The 19,071-nt window shown below is 41.8% G+C and overlaps 1 protein-coding gene across 1 annotated transcript in view; it reads left to right on the top strand.

Annotated features, from left to right (window-relative positions):
- Nucleotides 1-18,795, top strand: part of LOC145411964 (putative neural-cadherin 2) — a 452,962-nt gene extending 434,167 nt beyond the window's left edge. Inside the window, exons 27-30 of the mRNA XM_080281935.1 lie at nt 6,771-6,923; nt 11,183-11,584; nt 15,706-15,888; nt 18,674-18,795. Coding sequence (XP_080138061.1) covers nt 6,771-6,923; nt 11,183-11,584; nt 15,706-15,888; nt 18,674-18,795 — 860 coding nt within the window. The remainder of the gene's footprint in view (nt 1-6,770; nt 6,924-11,182; nt 11,585-15,705; nt 15,889-18,673) is intronic.
- Nucleotides 18,796-19,071: the final 276 nt, after the last annotated feature.

Below are 19,071 nucleotides of genomic sequence, written 5' to 3'. Positions count from 1 at the left end.
ATGTATGTCAGTGGCTAGGAAATTCCATCGTGCAACTACCCACAGAATTATTTATAAATCAAAATCGACGTACTTTTGGAGAAATCTATCTATCTATCTATATACCTAGGCTGCTTCCCCCAAGGAAAGGGAGGTAGCCGAGACAGGACGACACACTCCCCATTTACTCATCCATTCAAACACATTCATTCGCATCTTAGCCCCAAAGGGGAGAACGGACAGATCCTCACCGCAACACACCACACAAGGGTCAACTGCGCAATGCAATCAGTGACATCTGCAGCAGGGCCCGACAGCAGAACTGGTTTACCCCTGCCACATCATAACAGACCCATCCCCTTACCCGCACCTGACCTGACTAGCTGATCAGACCAAATGCGGGAGAATAACCCCTCAGGGCTGCGTCATCACTTATTCATTCACAATTTCTCTCCATTTATTTCTGTCACGCACAGCCACTCTTCCTTGCTCAACAGACATCCCTCTCGCATCCAACGCTCTCTTCACACTGTCCATCCATCCTATTCGTGGTCTTCCTCTCAGCCTTACACCTCTCACATCAGATCTAGTTATCTTTTTCACCAATCGCTCATTATCCATTCTCTCCATATGCCCAAACCATCGCAACACCCTCTGCTCAACTCAACCAGCCATCTCCCGAACAACTCCAGTTCTCCTTCGCACTACATCATTTCGCACCTGATCCATACGCGTCACTCCACACATACTCCTCAGACACCTCATCTCCATTACATTCAAACTTTTCCTCTCTGCTACACCCATATTTCATGTTTCAGCCCCATATAACGCAGTCGGTACCACAACACCCTCATACAGCCTTCTCTTTACATCCATTCTAAGCGAACGACATTTAAACACTTTTTTCATTCCTCCCAGCACCTTTCCTACTTCATTTATTCTAAACTTCACTTCTGCATCTATTCTTCCATCCAGAGCAACATGTGACCCTAGATATTTAAAACAATCTACCTCCTGAAGCAACTCACCATTCAAAACTATATTCATCCCCCTACCATCTATCAACCTCGTACACTTCATCACTTTACTCTTATTCTCATTTACTTTCAATTTCCTCCTTTCACACACCCTTCCAAACTCCTCTACCAACTGTCTCAATCTCTGCTCTGAATCAGTCACCAGTGCAGTATCATCTGCAAACAGCAGCTGCTTCAGATTCCACTCTCCACCATCAACATTCACCAGACTCAGACCTCCACCTACAACTCTTGCATTCACCTCCCTTACAACACCATCCATGTAAATATTAAACAACCAAGGCAACATCACACATCCCCGTCGCAGCCCCACTCTCACGGGAAACCAATCACTCACAGCATTTCCCACTCTTACACACGCTCTACTATTTACATAAAAACTTTTCACCCCTTTTAGTAACCTACCATCAAATCCATACAATCTTAAAACAGTTCACAAAGCCTCCCTATCAATTCTATCATACGCTTTCTCTAAATCCATAAATGCCCAAAACACATCCTTGCCTTTCGCTAAATACTTTTCACACACTTGTCTCACAGCAAACACCTGATCAACGCATCCCCTCCCTCTCCTAAAGCCACACTGCTCATCAGCAATCACTCCCTCTGTACCCTCTCTAACTCTCATAATTAACACTCGACCATACACCTTACCTACAACACTCAACAGACTTATACCCCTAAAGCTAGTACATTCATACTTATCACCCTTGCCTTTATACAACGGGACCTCACAAGCACCCGCCCAGTCAATTGGCACCATACCTTTCTCAAAGCACACATTCAACAATCTTACTAACCAGTCAACAATAGTCACTCCACCACCCTTCAGGCATTCCACAGCACACCCATCCATACCTGCAGCTTTCCCTGTTTTCATCTCCTTTACTGCCTTCTCCACTTCCTCCTTCGTGATCAAAGAATCATTTAACTCTCCCAACACATTTATTCCTTGCACCCTTCCATCCGCCACAATCTCAGCCACCCTTTCCTCCTCTACATTTAACAATCTTTCAAAATACTCTGCCCATCTCTTCCTTACTGCATCCATCTCAATTAACATCCTTCGATCCTCTGATTTTACTCGTTCTTCCTTCCCAGACTCTCCCTTTCGCACCCTTTTCACCTCCTTCCAAAACATTTTCTTATTCTGTTGAAAATTCTCTGTCAGCCGCCTACCCCACCTCTCATCTGCTGCCACTTTAGCATCACGTACAACCCTTCTCGCTCTATTCCTCTTTTCCTTATACCTTTCATATGACATCTAATCCTTCCTCTGCAGCCACACTTCATATGCACGTCTCTTCTCAGCCACAACCATCCTTACTTCCTCGCACCACCATTCACTTCCTTTTCTTACACCACCACCCACACATCTCACACCACACACCTCTTCTGCATGCCCCATCACAGCTCTCTTAAACAACTGCCATTCCTCCTCCACGCTGCCATTTTCCCGATCTTTCAGTGCGTTCCACTCATCTTTCAATTTCTCCTGACACTATATCTTTTTCTCTCTTTTATCCAACTCACTCACTTTCAAAACCTCCCTGCCACACCTAACCCTCCTAGCTCTCACCCATCTCTTACCTACTCTTAACTTTCCCTCCACCAGGTAGTGGTCAGACATACCTCCACCCTCCCCTCTCAGAACTCTCACATCCAACAATCTTCCTATTACATTCCTAGACACAACCACATAGTCCATCAAAGCTCTATCAACAACCCTTCCACCCTCCTGTCTCACCCATGTATACTTATAAATATCTTTCTTCTCAAACGGCGTATTTCCAATCACCATCTCTCGCTCAACACACATCGCTATCATTTGTTCCCCATTTTCATTTCTTCCAGTCACACCATGCATACCAACTACGCCTTCAACTGCTACATTTCCCACTCTAGCATTCAGATCTCCCATCATTACCACATTCACATTCGCTCCAAAACACTGCAGACACTCATCAACATCATTCCAGAAAGACTCCCTCTCTTGTTCATCCCTTTCACTACCAGGCCCATATGCACTCACAAACACCCACAACTCGGTTCAAATTTCGCTTTCACCCACATCAGTCTCGATGACACCTCCTTCCATTCAATCACACATTGCTGTACTTCCGGACTCACTAACAAGGCCACACCTTCTCTTGCCCTTCCTCTATCAACACCTGACAATCTTCCATTAACACTTCCATAGATTCCCCCTTCTCTTTCATCTTCGTTTCACTCAAAGCTAACACATCAGAAACTGCATTTTTGGCAGGAACATGAATATTATGCGTTGAGGAAAAGGGCATTTTCTAGGTTAAGGTCTGATAAGGTATATTTATCGTTATGATTTTTTTTTCTTCTACCACCATAAATATATTACCTTAGCTGCAGGTAATCATATAAGTGGGTTGGTATATTATTACTAATGATGTGGTGAACATAGTATTTACCTAGCATTAGCAATAAAGTTACCAATCCTAGAAATCGATCAATCGGTGGAGGCCAGATGTTCCCCCAATGGTAGGCGTGTGTGTGTGTGTGTGTGTGTGTGTGTGTGTGGATGCAGTTATTTTCTTACAGTACTGCTGCACCTAAGATGGATGTAATTATAGGAATGAAATAAAACATCATTGTTTCTAATGTGATATTTGTAGTATTTACGTAGCTGTGGATATCACACCCGAGCGATATCTGGTGTGTGTGTGTGTGTGTGTGTGTGTGTGTGTGTGTGTGTGTGTGTGTGTGTGTGTGTGGAGGAAGGGTGGAGAGAGGTGTCGAGGAGGGAAGAAGTGCAGTGACATGTGTTGTCAGATCCCTCCTAATGCTTCCAGAGTGAGAGAGAAATGAATGTGTGAATAGTCTAAAGCATGAAAAAATGAAAGGAAAATAATACAGGAAAAGTTTTACGTATGACACACACACACACACACACACACACACACACATTCAACAACAGTTACAAATGCAAGCTGTGGGTAGAGAACGAAACAAAAAAAATCACATGACAAATATATATATATATAATGATGTATTAAATTTTCTGCATTAGCCATCCTAGCTCAGAGACAGTCACCGTTCCAAGATTTGATCATGACTTATCCCCCTAGGAAAACGCGCTACCACCACTTTCAAAAAAGTCATAATACTGTGGAACGGGGGAGTCGCTGAGCCTGGATGGCTGATGTGGAATAATTCAATACATCATCATTAAATTTCTGCCAAAAGAGATACTGACAAGCAAAACAAATGTTTTGCTAAAACTACAGTACAGTATAAATAGAACATTTCAGGAGCCAAGAATTAACTCAGCTTTTTAGCAGCTTTATTAAAAATGAAAAGAAACATATAAGAACAGGTTTTCAAAATTCAGGCTTCGTTTTCGGGGAAATAAAACAACAAGAGCAATGTATTCTCCCATGTTATATTTTTGTTACGAAGTTTATTCAATACTTCAATAGTGTATGATGATACTTTGCCACAAAGGTTCTCATATCAACAGAGAAAAATCACGGTAATTTAACACGTACTCGGAGCGGACAGGCTGTTAACGGTGGTGGCCTCTAGCGGTAGGCAGCTTCAAAAGTCCCCCATCACACCATTCTCTCTCTCTATCTCTCTCTTGACATGTATATAATGTTATGTAAACATATATGTGGATATACAATATAAAATTCGTATATATAAATGGGGCTAATAAATATTCACTACATATTTCTTGCAATAACTATTTAATACAAGCCTTTCTATTTACTGTATGTATATACCTAACATATAGGGATATTATAATGAGAGAGAGAGAGAGAGAGAGAGAGAGAGAGAGAGAGAGAGAGAGAGAGAGAGAGAGAGAGAGAATGTTTGAATGATGGGCGGGAAAATACATGTTGATATTTAGAACATTAGATTAAAGGTCAGGTTCACAAGACAAGATCAACTTAAACAGTTTGTATCTGGCTTAGAAAAGCTTCGGGCAATGGTTGAAGATAAGACCAAATTGAAAGTATTCAATTTTGGGAACAATCAATCAAATGTTAAGGTCGCAGCTAATGGTCAAGGTAGGGATATAAGGCCAGGTCACCTCCAACAGTCGTGATCTATTGTGAACCAAAAGTGGTATGAGGATTAAGGTTCAGGCAAAAATTAAGGGATTCAGTGCTGAGAAGTGTCAGCCAAATACCAAGGTCACAAGGCAAAGTCAAAATTCTACTCCTGTCTGTGTGAAGTAAAAATCTTAACAATTCTGATCTTATTTAAATCAAACTTCGTGGATGAGTCGAAAAATCACCTGAGGTAGTCTAACTGTTTTTCAGAATGATAAGTTAAAGGCCAAGGACACAATTTTCTTTTTTTTTTTCCTGATGTGGAGTAAAATTCGTGGAACAGTTCAGATTAATAAGAGGAGTAGGAGATGCGATTTTGAGAATAATTGGTCGAAAGTCAAGGTTACAGGGAAAGGTCAAAGTTCAAGGTCACTGGACAAAGTTCAGATAGTTCGGATCTGATTTTAAACAATTCTGGTGGAAGAGCTTAGGGTAAGGGAACTGGGAGCAATATGATTTTGAGAGTAATCTGTTTAAGATGGTAAGAACGCAGATCAAACAGTCCTCATTTAGACTACCTGTTGGTCATGGAAATTGTGCTGTCTCAATATTCCTCTCTGGGGGAGGGCGAGAAAGTTTTAAGTTATATGACCAATCTGGCCATTTTACAAAGCCAATTTTAACAGGATCTACTGTACTGCCTTTACATTTTCCTTAACACATACCAGTAGCCAAGCCTGTCTTGGTGGCTTTATTCCATCCACCCGTTCTTTTCATTGTTCCCACCATCTACACTGCCTCATATTAAATGCATGTCTTTACCTGGTGTCTTCCTGTCACCCTCCACCAATTTCTCCCGACACCACCGGCCATCCCTCTCACTTCCCTCCACCCAACTCAGCCATTTTTTTTTTTCACTGTGTTTTTTTCTTCACCACAATGGCGAAAGTTAGTGTTCGTATTCACAGGGCATAGTTTGTACATCATATATGAACGTGTGTGAAATGAGCTGGAATGACCGGAATGTATCTGTTAACGGAGTGGGTGCCTGAATCAACCACAGGCCTAATTTGTTTCATTTAGGTTAGCTCATCCCGGGAATTATTAGGCCATTAATGCTGTTTCTCATGAGATGGTTAAGCTGGCTGATATTTTTATTCCGTCACGATACAGACATACAGGGCGAAAAATCACACAGGTGAGAACGATGCCTTTAAAATGTTGATTGTAATGCAATCGTAATTATACTACACATAATCCGTTCGATGCACCGTCCCCTTTTTATTTAATGTGAGTACGGCGTTCATGAACGTGTGCTGTTTTCAAGGTTTTGTTAATTTCGGTATTATAGAATGGATGACATTTTGTAAAGACATACTGTTTCTGTTCGATAACCCTTTGAATCCGACTATGTAGTTTTTAGCTACTTTATATTACCTCGGGAGTATTTTGTTCATCTTACAGTGTAGTAGTGAGGGCGTCAATTAAGGCTTCATCAAACCCCTTCAGTTTGAAACAATTCCCAAAATCCGTAGAAATTCGTTTTGTGATAGTACGAATGAGAAGAAATTACATCATCAAATTGAATGGATAAAATGAAGAATGTAATATGACTCAGTGATACGAATTAATTGCATGGGATTATATTCTGGATGAGTAATTGTTTTTACTCTGCACTTGCCTTATATTTTGCTAATACTTTGACCGTATTGTATTCCGTCAGTTGTGCTGGGTGTGGTGCTGACCCTGCGACTGCAGCGGTGGCGTGCTGGGCGAGGTGCTGCCTTAGTCCCTCCTGACATCAGTAATGTTACCGACGTCTTGGATACTCCACTTACCGTACAGGCTGTCGCTGATATCTCACACACTCATACAAGTAACTATGCCCTCTTTATTTACAATAATCTATTGTTGTTATCTCATCATCCTTATATTTTCAGTGAATTTTAATTGACATAGGAAACGTGGATGCTCGTCTTGTTGATTTAATTTTCATTGTAAGCTCTATTAACTCATTTCTTCTTTTTGTGAGTTAATATAACCATCATTTGCATCAATAACAAACAAGTCTAATGTGCAAAGTAAATCACCGAGAAAGAAGAACTACGAAATCTCCTCAGAAAACCAGAAGTACAGGTCTGTGATGCAATACCTTAGTATTAGTGGGACGGTCAGCAAGAAATTCCCAAGAACTCATTTTCATGTTGCCCCCATGGATTATATTCCCAGGCACTCCTCTGTTCTGCTTCACAGTGCCAACTTCATCGGTACAGTTTAGCACATATGAGCGCATGATAGCATCAATGTGAAATGTAGGCCTTGCTACATTTTCTAGTAATTGTGCATTACAGTTCCATGGTCGTTTCTGCGAAAAATTAGCAACTCCATTTTTTTTTATGCGAGGAAGAAGGAACCAAAGGCCATGAGCCCGCAATAACAGTTCACTCCAAGAGAAAAACAAAATACAGTAGACAGCCAAATTCAAGATCCGATCATTTCCAGATGCCTGGACACACTGCGTTTGAAAGACTGGAGATCATAGGCAGCAGGAAATACAGACAGAGGGAGACAGTTCCAGAGTTGACTTGTTGCATAAATGAAAGACTGGGAGTAACGGTCAACTCTTGCATTAGAGAGTTGGACAGAAAAGGGATGAGAGTTTGCTGCTAGGCGGGTGCTACGCGCCCGTCGTAGAGATGGAGGAATGCATGCAGACAGTTCAGAGGAGAAGTGACCATTTATGTAGCGATAGAAAAGAGATAAAGATGCAACAGTGCGGCGAAAAGACAGAGGTTGAAGGGAGTCAGTAAGAGGAGGAGAGTTAATGAGACGAAAAGCCTTTGACTCCACCCTATTGAGAAGAGCTGTATGTAGGGAGCCTTCCCACACATGAGAGTTGTACTCCACACTGGGGCGGATAAAACCCCTGTATAGAGTCAACAGTTGTGCAGGGGTTGCTTTACTGTAGTCAGAAATACGTCAGTATATTAAGATCTTCAAGTATACAGCCAGGGTCAAACGCTCCCTTATTATTCCACTGAATTTGTCTAGGCATGTCCGTCACTCCACCTCGTACAACAATATCTGAGAGCATCATTTATGAGCAGGCAAACAGCCTAGGCCTCTTTTATATTACGACTGTCTACCAACAGCTGAAACTGCAAATAGGAGAGATGTAATTATTCAACATTTGTCCCCAACTGTTCCATCTGCTAAACCTGTTTCACACACTGATCCTATCCCAGGGTCAGATGTAGCATACAGTACATCACAAGGCTTCAGACTGGATGATCTCCAGGACCTGTTGGTATATTGGTCGGCACATTCAGTCCGCGACAAGGAAACCCAAAGTTCCATTCCCGAATTGGTTAGAAAGTTGGACAAATTTCGTTTCCTCCTTTTCCCTGTTTATCCAGTAGTACAATTAGTGATGTGTGTGTGTGTGTGTGTGTGTGTGTGTGTGTGTGTGTGTGTGTGTGTGTGGTGTGTGTGTGTGTGTGTGTGTGTGTGTGTGTGTGTGTGTGTGTGTGTGTTTGTCATACTATCTATCTATCTATATACCTAGGCTGCTTCCCCCAAGGAAAGGGAGGTAGCCGAGACAGGACGACTCACTCTCCATTTACTCATCCATTCAAACACATTTATTCGCATCTTAGCCCCAAAGGGGGCTTTGCCTAATCTACTTCAACATACAGTAACAGTGAATTACTATGATGCACGTGTCTTACTCTTCATCCAAGATCAAGAAGCTGGGTTAGAATACAACCTTATTCAAAATACAGAGGTAGTTTAATACAGTAAACTTAAGCTCAAGTTTTCATCAAATGCTTTATGTAAGTAGTCAAGAAATACACAGTCTCATGTTTCACCCATTTAAGGATCATATTATAAAATATCTAATTCAGACCTACATGCAATTTATCATTTTGACGTTTAGAACAAGATGATTTCATTCAACTACAGAAAAGTCGGACCTTCAAAAAAGTCAGAATGGATTTTTTTTTTATGGTATCAGCACAGTGGTGGAGAGAGTACTCGTATGGATCAATTAGTTTTTTGTTTCTCTCTTCCTTCAAGATATTTTTCTTTTTTCAGTTTGGTGCCATTCCTTTACTTCGTCAGCAGTTCACCTCAGACTACAGTAGGTTCAGTTATTCATTGAACACTTACGCCCAGACACCTTTTAAATTTAATTTTATTTTATTACTTAGGTATTTTGAAAAGTTTTCTTCGGTCAAAGGTCAGACAATACAAACACACACATTTCGTGAGATAGTTTATAAAACATTGTGAAGAGGGGTTAGGACAATAGTCTCTTTCAGTGCTAGAGATTTTATAAGTACCAACCTGCATGCTTTGAGGAACTGTGCCAATCTTTACTTATCTATTATTCACGTACGGGTAAATCCCAAGGACTGACTCTGAAAGAAACAAGTATATGTGTATAGATTACAGATTAGTCAGAAACTGTTGGTTGACTGAGCAGCAGATTAGAAATGTACCGCTTCAGCACGGTGACGTAATGTGCCGAATTTTTATTGCTACGAGTACCTCCATATACTGTATCTGTGTGTGTGTTTGTTTCTTTTCTTTTTCATTCTCATGATAACTTGTAGTGAAAGTAATACCTGTATTTAACTGCACCTGTTCCAAAAGTTTCTTCAGCTCAGAATAAAACAATCTGGAGATTGTAACACAACAATAAATTAACTATAGAAATGAAGGGATTAAACAGAAAAACGGTCGGAATTAAGACTGTATATACTTTATAGTTAAGAGACTTTACTTTGATCCGTAACGAGATGGACGTCTGTGACGACAAAGTGAGTGTCTGGTTAAGAGATAGACGTCCCTAACAACGCAGTGGATGTCGAATGAAAACGTGGATATGTCTGTTGATGAGGATGAGGTATGGTTCGTTACCACAGTGCCAGGCGACTGAAAGCATTGGGTACAGATTTTAAGAACACCGAATGACCAGTCACTCAATGTCGGATGGTTGAGGACACTGAATTTAGGTTCTAAGAACATTCAATGGTCCGTCCCTCAGCGTCGGATTGTAAAGAACAGTGGGCTTAGATTCTAATAACATTCAATGGCCCGTCCCTCAGTGTCAGGTGAGTGAGAATATTGGGTTTCTTAGGACGTCCAGTGGCCTGTCCCTCAGCATTTTGTGGCAGCGGGCTCTGAACAAATACCTGTGGAACCTAACGAGCTCTTAAGTAATGAAAACCTACTAGTTTGCTCTTGATTATGTTAATTTGATATTTGAAAATTATTCATACCTATCAACTTCACAAAAAGTGTTGAACAGATGGTTATTTTGGGCTTATAATTTGAGGGAGGGCTGTTGTGTAAGCTGCACCATCCTTCCTGCCTTCCTCAGTATATAATTCCTGTTTTTGCGTGGTTGTCACATTCCTGTAGTAGTATCAGTGTTAATGAAGGCTATATATAATCCATCTATTTTAATGTTTCTCGTAAGATAAATGAAATGACATATAATTAGCAAAAGATATTGTTTAAAGTACGTCCTCGGAATGAAAGATTCATGTCAGACCACCCAGAGATACAAGGCAACTTGACTTTGAATATCTGAATGATACCCTGAACAACTGTACTGCCCACTCACTTCTCGGATGATTATTTTTGTAGAAAGAATGCGAAAGTAGTTGCTCATTAATCAACAGTGTAATAGAACTGCATCTGTCATCCGAGAACAGACTCAGGCATTTTAGGTCAATTGTACATGTTTATTTACACATAAAATAAATTGACACTTTTTGCTATGTGTGTTTAGAGTGCCACTGATAATGTTGTATCGTATGTAATATTGTCACCAGCTATACAAAAGGAAATTAGTGGATATATTTAACTACTTATTTGTTTCCAATGTCTTTGGAGATTAAACTAAAAAGAAATGCAAACTTTTACTGTTTTGCATCGAACCAACAATATATACAAGTACAGGTACAACGCAGTGGTGCTTAAGTAGTTTCATATTACTCAGTTATCCTTACAGAGTGTAAGGAAATCTTTTTTAGCCCTTAGAAATTATATAAATGCATTCTCAATATGTCCAGTGGTTTAAATTTTCATAACTTTAATACATTCTGCATTTCCATACTCTTCCAGCCACCAAGCATGTAGTATCACCTCTGGACTTATCAGCTGTGAAGGACAAGGAAGGAGGACTGTGTGAGGTGAGCCTGGCAGACTCCGCCACCGCGTTCAATTCACAAACGAAATTCAATGATGGCAACAAACACACTTACCCTCGATGCTCCACTGTCACTGTAGTGGCCAGTGTGGAAGACCTGGCCTCTGAGCAGAAAGCTGGAGTGAAGAAGATGATGTGTTGTATAGAGGCCGGTGGAGTAGTAACGTCTCCTACTGACATCACGACAGTAACCCAAATGGTTCCAGAGAGTAATGGTGTGATACTTGGACAACCGCTGCTCGCCCAGGATGACTTACGAGCTTATGCCTACGAGGGGGATTTTTCTCCCTCTGACTCAATCTCTTCTGGTACATTAGGTGAGTGGAATATGCAGTACAGTTAGTGTTCAGATAATTGTAGATGTGTTACAGGGATGCAATTAAGGAACATAGGTCAAGTACGGAGGTTATCCATCAATAATTCATATTTTAAGGACAAAGAAGGACAAAAGTATAAATGATATAAGTATAGAGCAGAGAATTTATAAAGGAGCCTAAATGGCCACCTTCCATACACTGGACAGAATATCATGAACACGTAACTTTCTTATCATTCCATTATAATAAGTAGTACTGTATATAAACAAACATATATCCACCACCACCATTGAGATTCGCAAAGTATACATTATCCAACGAGTCAATGGTCCCCTCCGGATGCACATTCCTCAGAACTTCATCTCCCAAAAGGACAAGATTGCAACTTGCAAGTAGTAGTAGTTGTTGTTCCCTAGGCAGTCTGGCCGAACATCCCCGAGTCCCTAAGTAGGCCATGGCCGAGACCGTGCTTTCCCACAGAGCTCTCAAGGAGTGTATTTGTGTTGTTGGCGGAGGTGATTGTATGCAATGCAGTCTTCCATGATGTGCTTAATAGTATGGGGTGCTGTGTTGCATTCTGGACATGCATCAGCGACGGAGTCGTCCAACCCCTTCTGATAACTTAAGAGGGCTGGATGATGCCCACATCTCAGCCTGGCCAGGTGGACCCTGTCCTCACGAGGTAGATAGGATTCGGAGGGGTGGATATCAGGAGGCCGTGCATGCAGCTGTGTGTTGTCTTTAAGTGACTGAAAAGAGCGCCGAGTGATTTGAGTATGGATATGCTTCTGGCAGCTGGTCTGAGGCGGCCAGAGGGGGAGAGATGACAGTATTTGTGTATGATATCGTGTGCTGGGTGTTGTTTTGATGTTCCTTCGTGTGTGTGTGTGGGAGTGTTGCCATGTAGTGTAGTGGATGTTGTGGGTTTGTGGAGGCTGCAGAGAGAATTTGGGTGCCTCTCATGTCTAGGTGATCCTTGACTTTGAGGACTTTGGTTTCTTGATGTTGGTGGTCTGTGGGTGTAGTAGCTGTGCAGCCTGTGATTATTTTTAGGGCCTTAATTGTATAGTCTGTACAGTGTTGTAGTGTGTTTTAGTGAGGTTAGAAGCCCAAGCAGGACTTGCATAATTCATCACTGAACGTATATATTGTTTGTATACTGTGGTGGTGGTTTCTTTGCTGTATCCAAATGTTGTGTGGGCAAGTGACCTCAGGGTACTGAGTCTTGGTGTTATTTTATTTTTAGTGTTTGTGATGTGTTGTTTAAATGACACCGATGTATTGTATGTTACACCAAGGATTGTGTGTGTGTGTGTGTGTGTGTGTGTGTGTGTGTGTGTGTGTGTGTGTGTGTGTGTGTGTGTGTGTGGTATGGGAGTGTTGTTTATGGTAAGGTGTGGAATGTGACTGTGTTCTGCTGTCCAGTTTGTGAGAAGAGTCACCGTAGATTTGGCTGAGGCTATTTTGAGCCGTTTTGTGATGAACCATTCTTGTAGTGTGTTGAAGTAAGGTTGGAGGATGTGTGCAGCTGTGTTTGCGTTTTGGTGTGTACATGTGAGTGTTGTATCATCTGCATAGGAAGCTATGTGTATCTGTGGTGTGTAGGGTGTGGGTATGTCTTGCATGTATAGGTTAAAGGGTGTAGGGGACAAAAGAGATCCTTGGGGGACGCCATTTGTGAAGTTTCTGATGTTCGAAGACTGACCAGCAAATGATACATGTGCACATCTGCCTGCTAAGTAGTTTGCCAGCCATCTTTTTGTGTTATTGTTCATGTCTGTGTTGAGAATTTTTTTTGTGAGGTTGTGGTGGGGGATGGCATCAAAAGCTTTGCTAGTGTCTAGTGTTACTAGGAGTGTTCTGTGTGGTGGCCTAGCTGAATTCATGCCATCAAAAACTCCCTGTGTAAGGTCTGTAAGAAGGGTGTTTGTGGAGTGCAGCGGCCTAAAGCTATGCTGTGATGGGGCTAGGGGGGGTGTGAGGTGTAACTAGTTGTAGTACCAATCGTTCAGTGACTTTTGAGGGGGTGCAGAGGAGTGTGATGGGGCGGTGTGAGGAAGGTAACGTAGGGTCTTTGTTGGGTTTGGGGATAGTGATGATAGTACCATGATTCCAGATGTTGGGTATAATGTGTGAGTACGGTAGCTTTAGTTTGATATGGTAGTGAGTGCTTGTATGCCTTGTGGTCCAAGATGTTTAAGGTGAATGCTGCTTATGTTGTCTGGTCCACAGGCAAATGAGTGCTTAAGTTTGCTGATGATGTGCTTCGCCTGGTTGTAAGTGAAAGGTGCGTAGTCTGGGTCTGTGGGGAACTGTCTCTTACGTCGGATGATACGTCGGTTGTTGTGATGGGGGTTTAGATGGCTGACATGTGAAAAGTGATTGATGAGAGTGTTTGCTTGTTCTTTGTTTGAAGGTATGGTGTCTGTTGTTGTGATGGCAGCGTGTGATTGTGTAGTGTTCCTGTTGGAAAGTGTGATGTTGTTTCGTGTTTTGTAGAGTTTGCAAGTTTGTGATGTACCCGTACCCCTTCACTGATCTCATATAAAAGCTTACAGTTCACAAACAACCCACTGCTCCCTCACTGTGATGCCGTCCCACATACAAGCACACATTTTCTCACTCCCAACAATGTTTACATTACACAGAGTCCTTCAGCATTACCTTTATGAAAGATCCCTGGCAACACCTGAAGTCATGCAGTCCAACAGACCCTCGACAGTGAGAAGCAGGAGCTGCAGAGACAACTACGAGGGAGACCCAAATATTCCCGGAATTGTTAACAGGAAGCTTTTATTACAAAATGTATAGCAAATCCGTTTAGTTTGCTTCAGAGTAGTCTCTTGGGATGCTATACACTTGTCCCAGCTCTTTTTCCATTCCTGGAAACACTTTCTGTAGTCGTCTTTTTTCACACTGTCCAGAGACTCCAGCATTTTTTCCCCTGTATTCTAAGTTGTCAAATCTTCTCCCTTTCAGTTCTAACTTAATCTTGGGGAACACAAAAAAAATCACAGGGAGCAAGATCTTACGAGCACGGGGTTGTAGGGCAACAACGATGTAGTTTTTGGCCAATAAAATGCTGAACTGACAACGCAGTGTGTGATGGGGCATTTAAGGATGCACCTCTTGTAGGGAAGTTTGTGCTTGCTCTCCCTTAGATGTCTCAGCACTGTAATGTAAAACTGCTGATTCACAATCTGTCCACTGGAACAAATTCATTATGAACAATTCCCTCCAGTGTCAAAAAAAGATCAACATTGTCTTGCTGCTGGACTTGACCTGATGCGCTTTATTTGGTCTTGAATGTGACTTCTGCTTGGTTTCACGGTCATACTCGAAAACTCTGGTCTCGTCTTCTGTACCGACGTTTGAAAGGCTTTCTGGGTCATTTGTCAACTGTTCTTTCAAGTTCGTAATGACACATGTACACACAGTTTGTTTGTTGTTCTTCTTCCATTAGAAGACTGGGAAAGAATTTTGCTGAGACTTGGTGCATTCTAAGATCTTGTGTCAAATTCCGTTGGATTAAACTCCATGAATCGCCTGTGACGTCCAATAGTTCGTTAATAGTGCGACTACGATCTTCCAAGATTGCCTGTTGAATTTTCTCGATGTTTTCACCTGTTCGAGATGTTAAAGGACAACCAGGATATGGAAGGTGCTGGATTGACATGTTATCATTCTTAAAACGCGGCTAACATTCAAGCGCTTTTTTTTTTTCTTTCTTTTTTTAATAGCCTGCTCCTTGATAGTTTGCTCAAACATTGTCACTACCATAGCCACGGTTTTCCCGAACAAAAGACAGTTAATGCACACTCTTTGCTCATTTATATTTGCCATAGTGACTGGAAGACAAAAATCACTGAAGTCACGTACATGAACAAAGAAAAACGCAAGAATTACGGACTCGACTTTCCCAGTGCGATGCCAAGTGGCAGAATGATTCACCAGATTGCATGCAGTGGTGCCTACTGATGCAGTGGGGAACAGTTGCGTTTTTCATGCGCTATCGGTCAATTCCGCGAATATTGAAGTCCCCCCTTAGACAACAAAATCAACTTCCTCCGTTCATGTATATAAGCAAATCATACTGAATATGCTTGTTTATTCCTTTTCAGGACTCCATTCAGAATCAGGAGAGGAAGACAACATCAAACCTCTACTGCCAGAGTACAGAGATGTTTTAGACTTACTGAAAAATCTTCCTAATGCCAACAATTCCTCACCTTCTCTACAATCGTCGAGTCCGTCAGGCAGGCAGGCAGTCCCAGGATCTAGTTCAGTAACTAATGAGCAAGTTGGTCAGTCAGCATCTAGGACAAGGAATTTACTGATTAATCAGACAGTCAATGTATCAAAGAAGTTAGAGATTGATTTGCCATATGGTCAGTCATTTTCTGGCTCTAGAAGTTCATTAGTTGATCAACCAATGAGCCAATCAAGATCAGAATCCAATAGTTCACTGATAAGTCAGGCAGCAGATCATTCAGGTAACCAGGCACTAGTTGCAGCAAGAACTTCAGCATTCATTCATCAGAGTAAGCAGACTTCCCCAACAGATACGATGCCTGATACGAATTCAATGACAAACCCTCTATCAAGAATTAGACGAAAAACATCACCAACTGAATATTCAACAATTTGCTGACAATGTATTTACTTAAAGAAAATATATTTTTAAAAACCTGAAAGAAGCGTATCATTCTGACTTGTAACAGCTTAAGGTTGTAATTATTCTTTATTTCTATATCACATACATCCTTCATTGCACCATCTTTGAGATAAGGCAAATGATTTTTCACACTCAGTTTAACACATACTTTAAGTTTCAGTAGAAAAGAAATCATCGCACTGCCACTTTAAATCTCTCTCCTGTAATAATGACGCTTTTATATATTTTATATGATATCTTAATAAATTTGCTCTCATGTTCATCAGTTTTACCCTAATACCAGCCCTGCAGATAAGGTGAGTAATTTGCAATAATGTATCACAGTTTTGCCCCAGTATCAAAGAAAGACACGTAATGCGTCTGTTATCTGCCAAAAAGTTCCGTTTAAAGGCTTGATGGATTTAACTTAAACTTGACAGAGAAAATTTTTGAGAAATACAGCTACCATTCAAGAATTGCACTTGCCATTCTAGCTATTTATTTTGACCACCGGGTAGAAGATTCAGAAAATTTTTCGTCAGACAGGTTTTACACCACAACAGTCCTTCAGCACTACAGGCCATGAAATAGTATAAACGATATAGGTGGATAGTTCGGTAAATGATTTATTAATACTCCCCAAAAAACTGAGATGTGAAATATCCAACCACAAATGAAACGAAATGATGAATCCAATGAACAGTTGTATTCTGTGCTACTTTAAGTCAGCCCCCGCCCCCCTTTTCTTTATACACTGCCTGTGACCCAGGCTACATTATGTTTCTACGAATTACCACCCACCAGCATTTAGATGCGCACGCAGAAATTGAAACAAAGAAAACACACACACATACACACACACTTATATAGATAGATAGATAGATAGATAAACAGTGGGCTCGCCTACCGCGCGAGCTCAGTGTTAGAATTGCATTGTGTGCGAGTGACCAAAAATCATAACCAAAAACCTTGAATGCGCGAGTTTACCTCACAGAACACGAGGTAGAGGCAAGGAGTGGCTCAAAAATGCCATTTTCCGTTAATACGCGACCCCCCCCCCCCACATACACACACACAACGCGCCAATAGTGACCTAGAGGCTCTTGAGGAAGGTGCTCAAGAGGAGTCTACAGTAAGATCTTACCAATAACAACTTCGATAATAACGTTTTTGGCAATAACAGTAAGTTAGAACAGTTACCCAGTTTCTATAATAATGACGGTTATTTCCCGAATACCAAGTTGTTACACTGCCAATATGTCCATAACAAGATGAGGAATCAAACAGACAAGCAAGAAGAGATGAAGGAAATTGCCGAAAATGTGTGCAGTAGAGAGGAGGAGAGGGAGGGTCCTCCCCTCACCACTTTCCCTGACTCTCCCGCCACCGTCCCCTCCTCCTCCATTGCCTCACCTAACTCACCAGCAGCCTCCCCCTCCACCTCCACAGCCCCACCTGACTCACCTGCTTCACCTGGCATACCTGCAACCTCTACCATAATGACTGTTGCTGCATTCTGGAAGAAATGTAACATTTGACAGGCCATAAATTTCTTAGTCAAAGCCTGGAATAATACAAAATTAGCAACCGTTAAACAAGCTTGGTGCGGCCGGGGTGGCGGCGGGGGCACTTTAAATGTGTTGCCACGCCTCGGAACCCCTGTTATTTAAGTCCATCAGGCCTGTTGTCTACTGTTGTTAAGGTGACTCTATATATATATATATATATATATATATATATATATATATATGTGTGTGTGTGTGTGTGTGTGTGTGTGTGTGTGTGTGTGTGTGTGGAGCCTCTGTGGTACAGTGGTAAAGTGTGCGTTTTCGTACACTGAAGAACGAGGATTCGCGCCTCGCCAGGGTAAACTTTGGGAGCGTTCTTCAGGCCACGTACTGCATTGGCAGACACTAGGGGTGCTGTGGATGAACCAGTGTCGCATACTACAAAGTATGCTTGTACCCATTCAGCTTGTGCAGGCCAGTTACACTTGGTTCACAGACTACACACACATCCAAAGCCATTCCAACACAACAATTACATTACAAGCACATCTCACCCTGCATACAATCTCTACCAGACAGCCTAAGCCACTTGGTAGAGATGCATTGGCTGTATCGTCCCCACTTCGGTCGGAATAGGCCGGTCCTGCAATGGACACTCAAACAGCTGATGAGATGAGAATATATATATATATATATATATATATATATATATATATATATATATATATATATATATATATATATATACACAGTGGGATCGCATAGTGCGCGAGTTCAAAGTATGCAAATCGCATAGTATGCGAGTGACCAAAAATAATTACAAAAAATCCTTGATTGTGTGAGTTTAGCCCGCAATACACGAGGAAGAGGCAAGGAGTGGCACATAAAACGCCATTTTCCCTGAGTATGTGACCCCCACCCCCGCAGTACGCATCCAGCATGACATCAGTCGTGAAGTAGATGCGCAGAAATTCCTGGGCATTCTACTGCACAGCATGGGGTATGAGGCGGGGGGCCATGCCAGTACAGACAAGACTCGTGCACAGTGAGGATACGCTCTCTCAGGTTAACCTATCATGTTCTACGGGTGGCTTTGTTTTTGCTCCATCCTGGTTTGTACCTTCACAGCACCATGCCTCCAGCCCCATGAGTGGAGAAACTTCTTACACACACGACCAAGTTGGAGATAATTAAGAGAAAAGAGGAGGGGCAAGGATACTCTGCTATCAGCAAAGCCATGGGGCTGGCTGAATCACCAGCAAGGACTGTATAGAAAAACCACGATGTCATCAGGGCACTTGTGAAGTCGTATGGTGCATCTGAGC

Source organism: Coenobita brevimanus, chromosome 91 (assembly GCF_032717465.1).
Source record: "Coenobita brevimanus isolate Jiangsu-jjx chromosome 91, ASM3271746v2, whole genome shotgun sequence".
Lineage (NCBI taxonomy): Eukaryota > Metazoa > Arthropoda > Malacostraca > Decapoda > Coenobitidae > Coenobita > Coenobita brevimanus.
The sequence above is the reverse complement of the archived record's forward strand: the minus strand, read 5'-3'. Positions and strand labels throughout refer to the sequence as shown.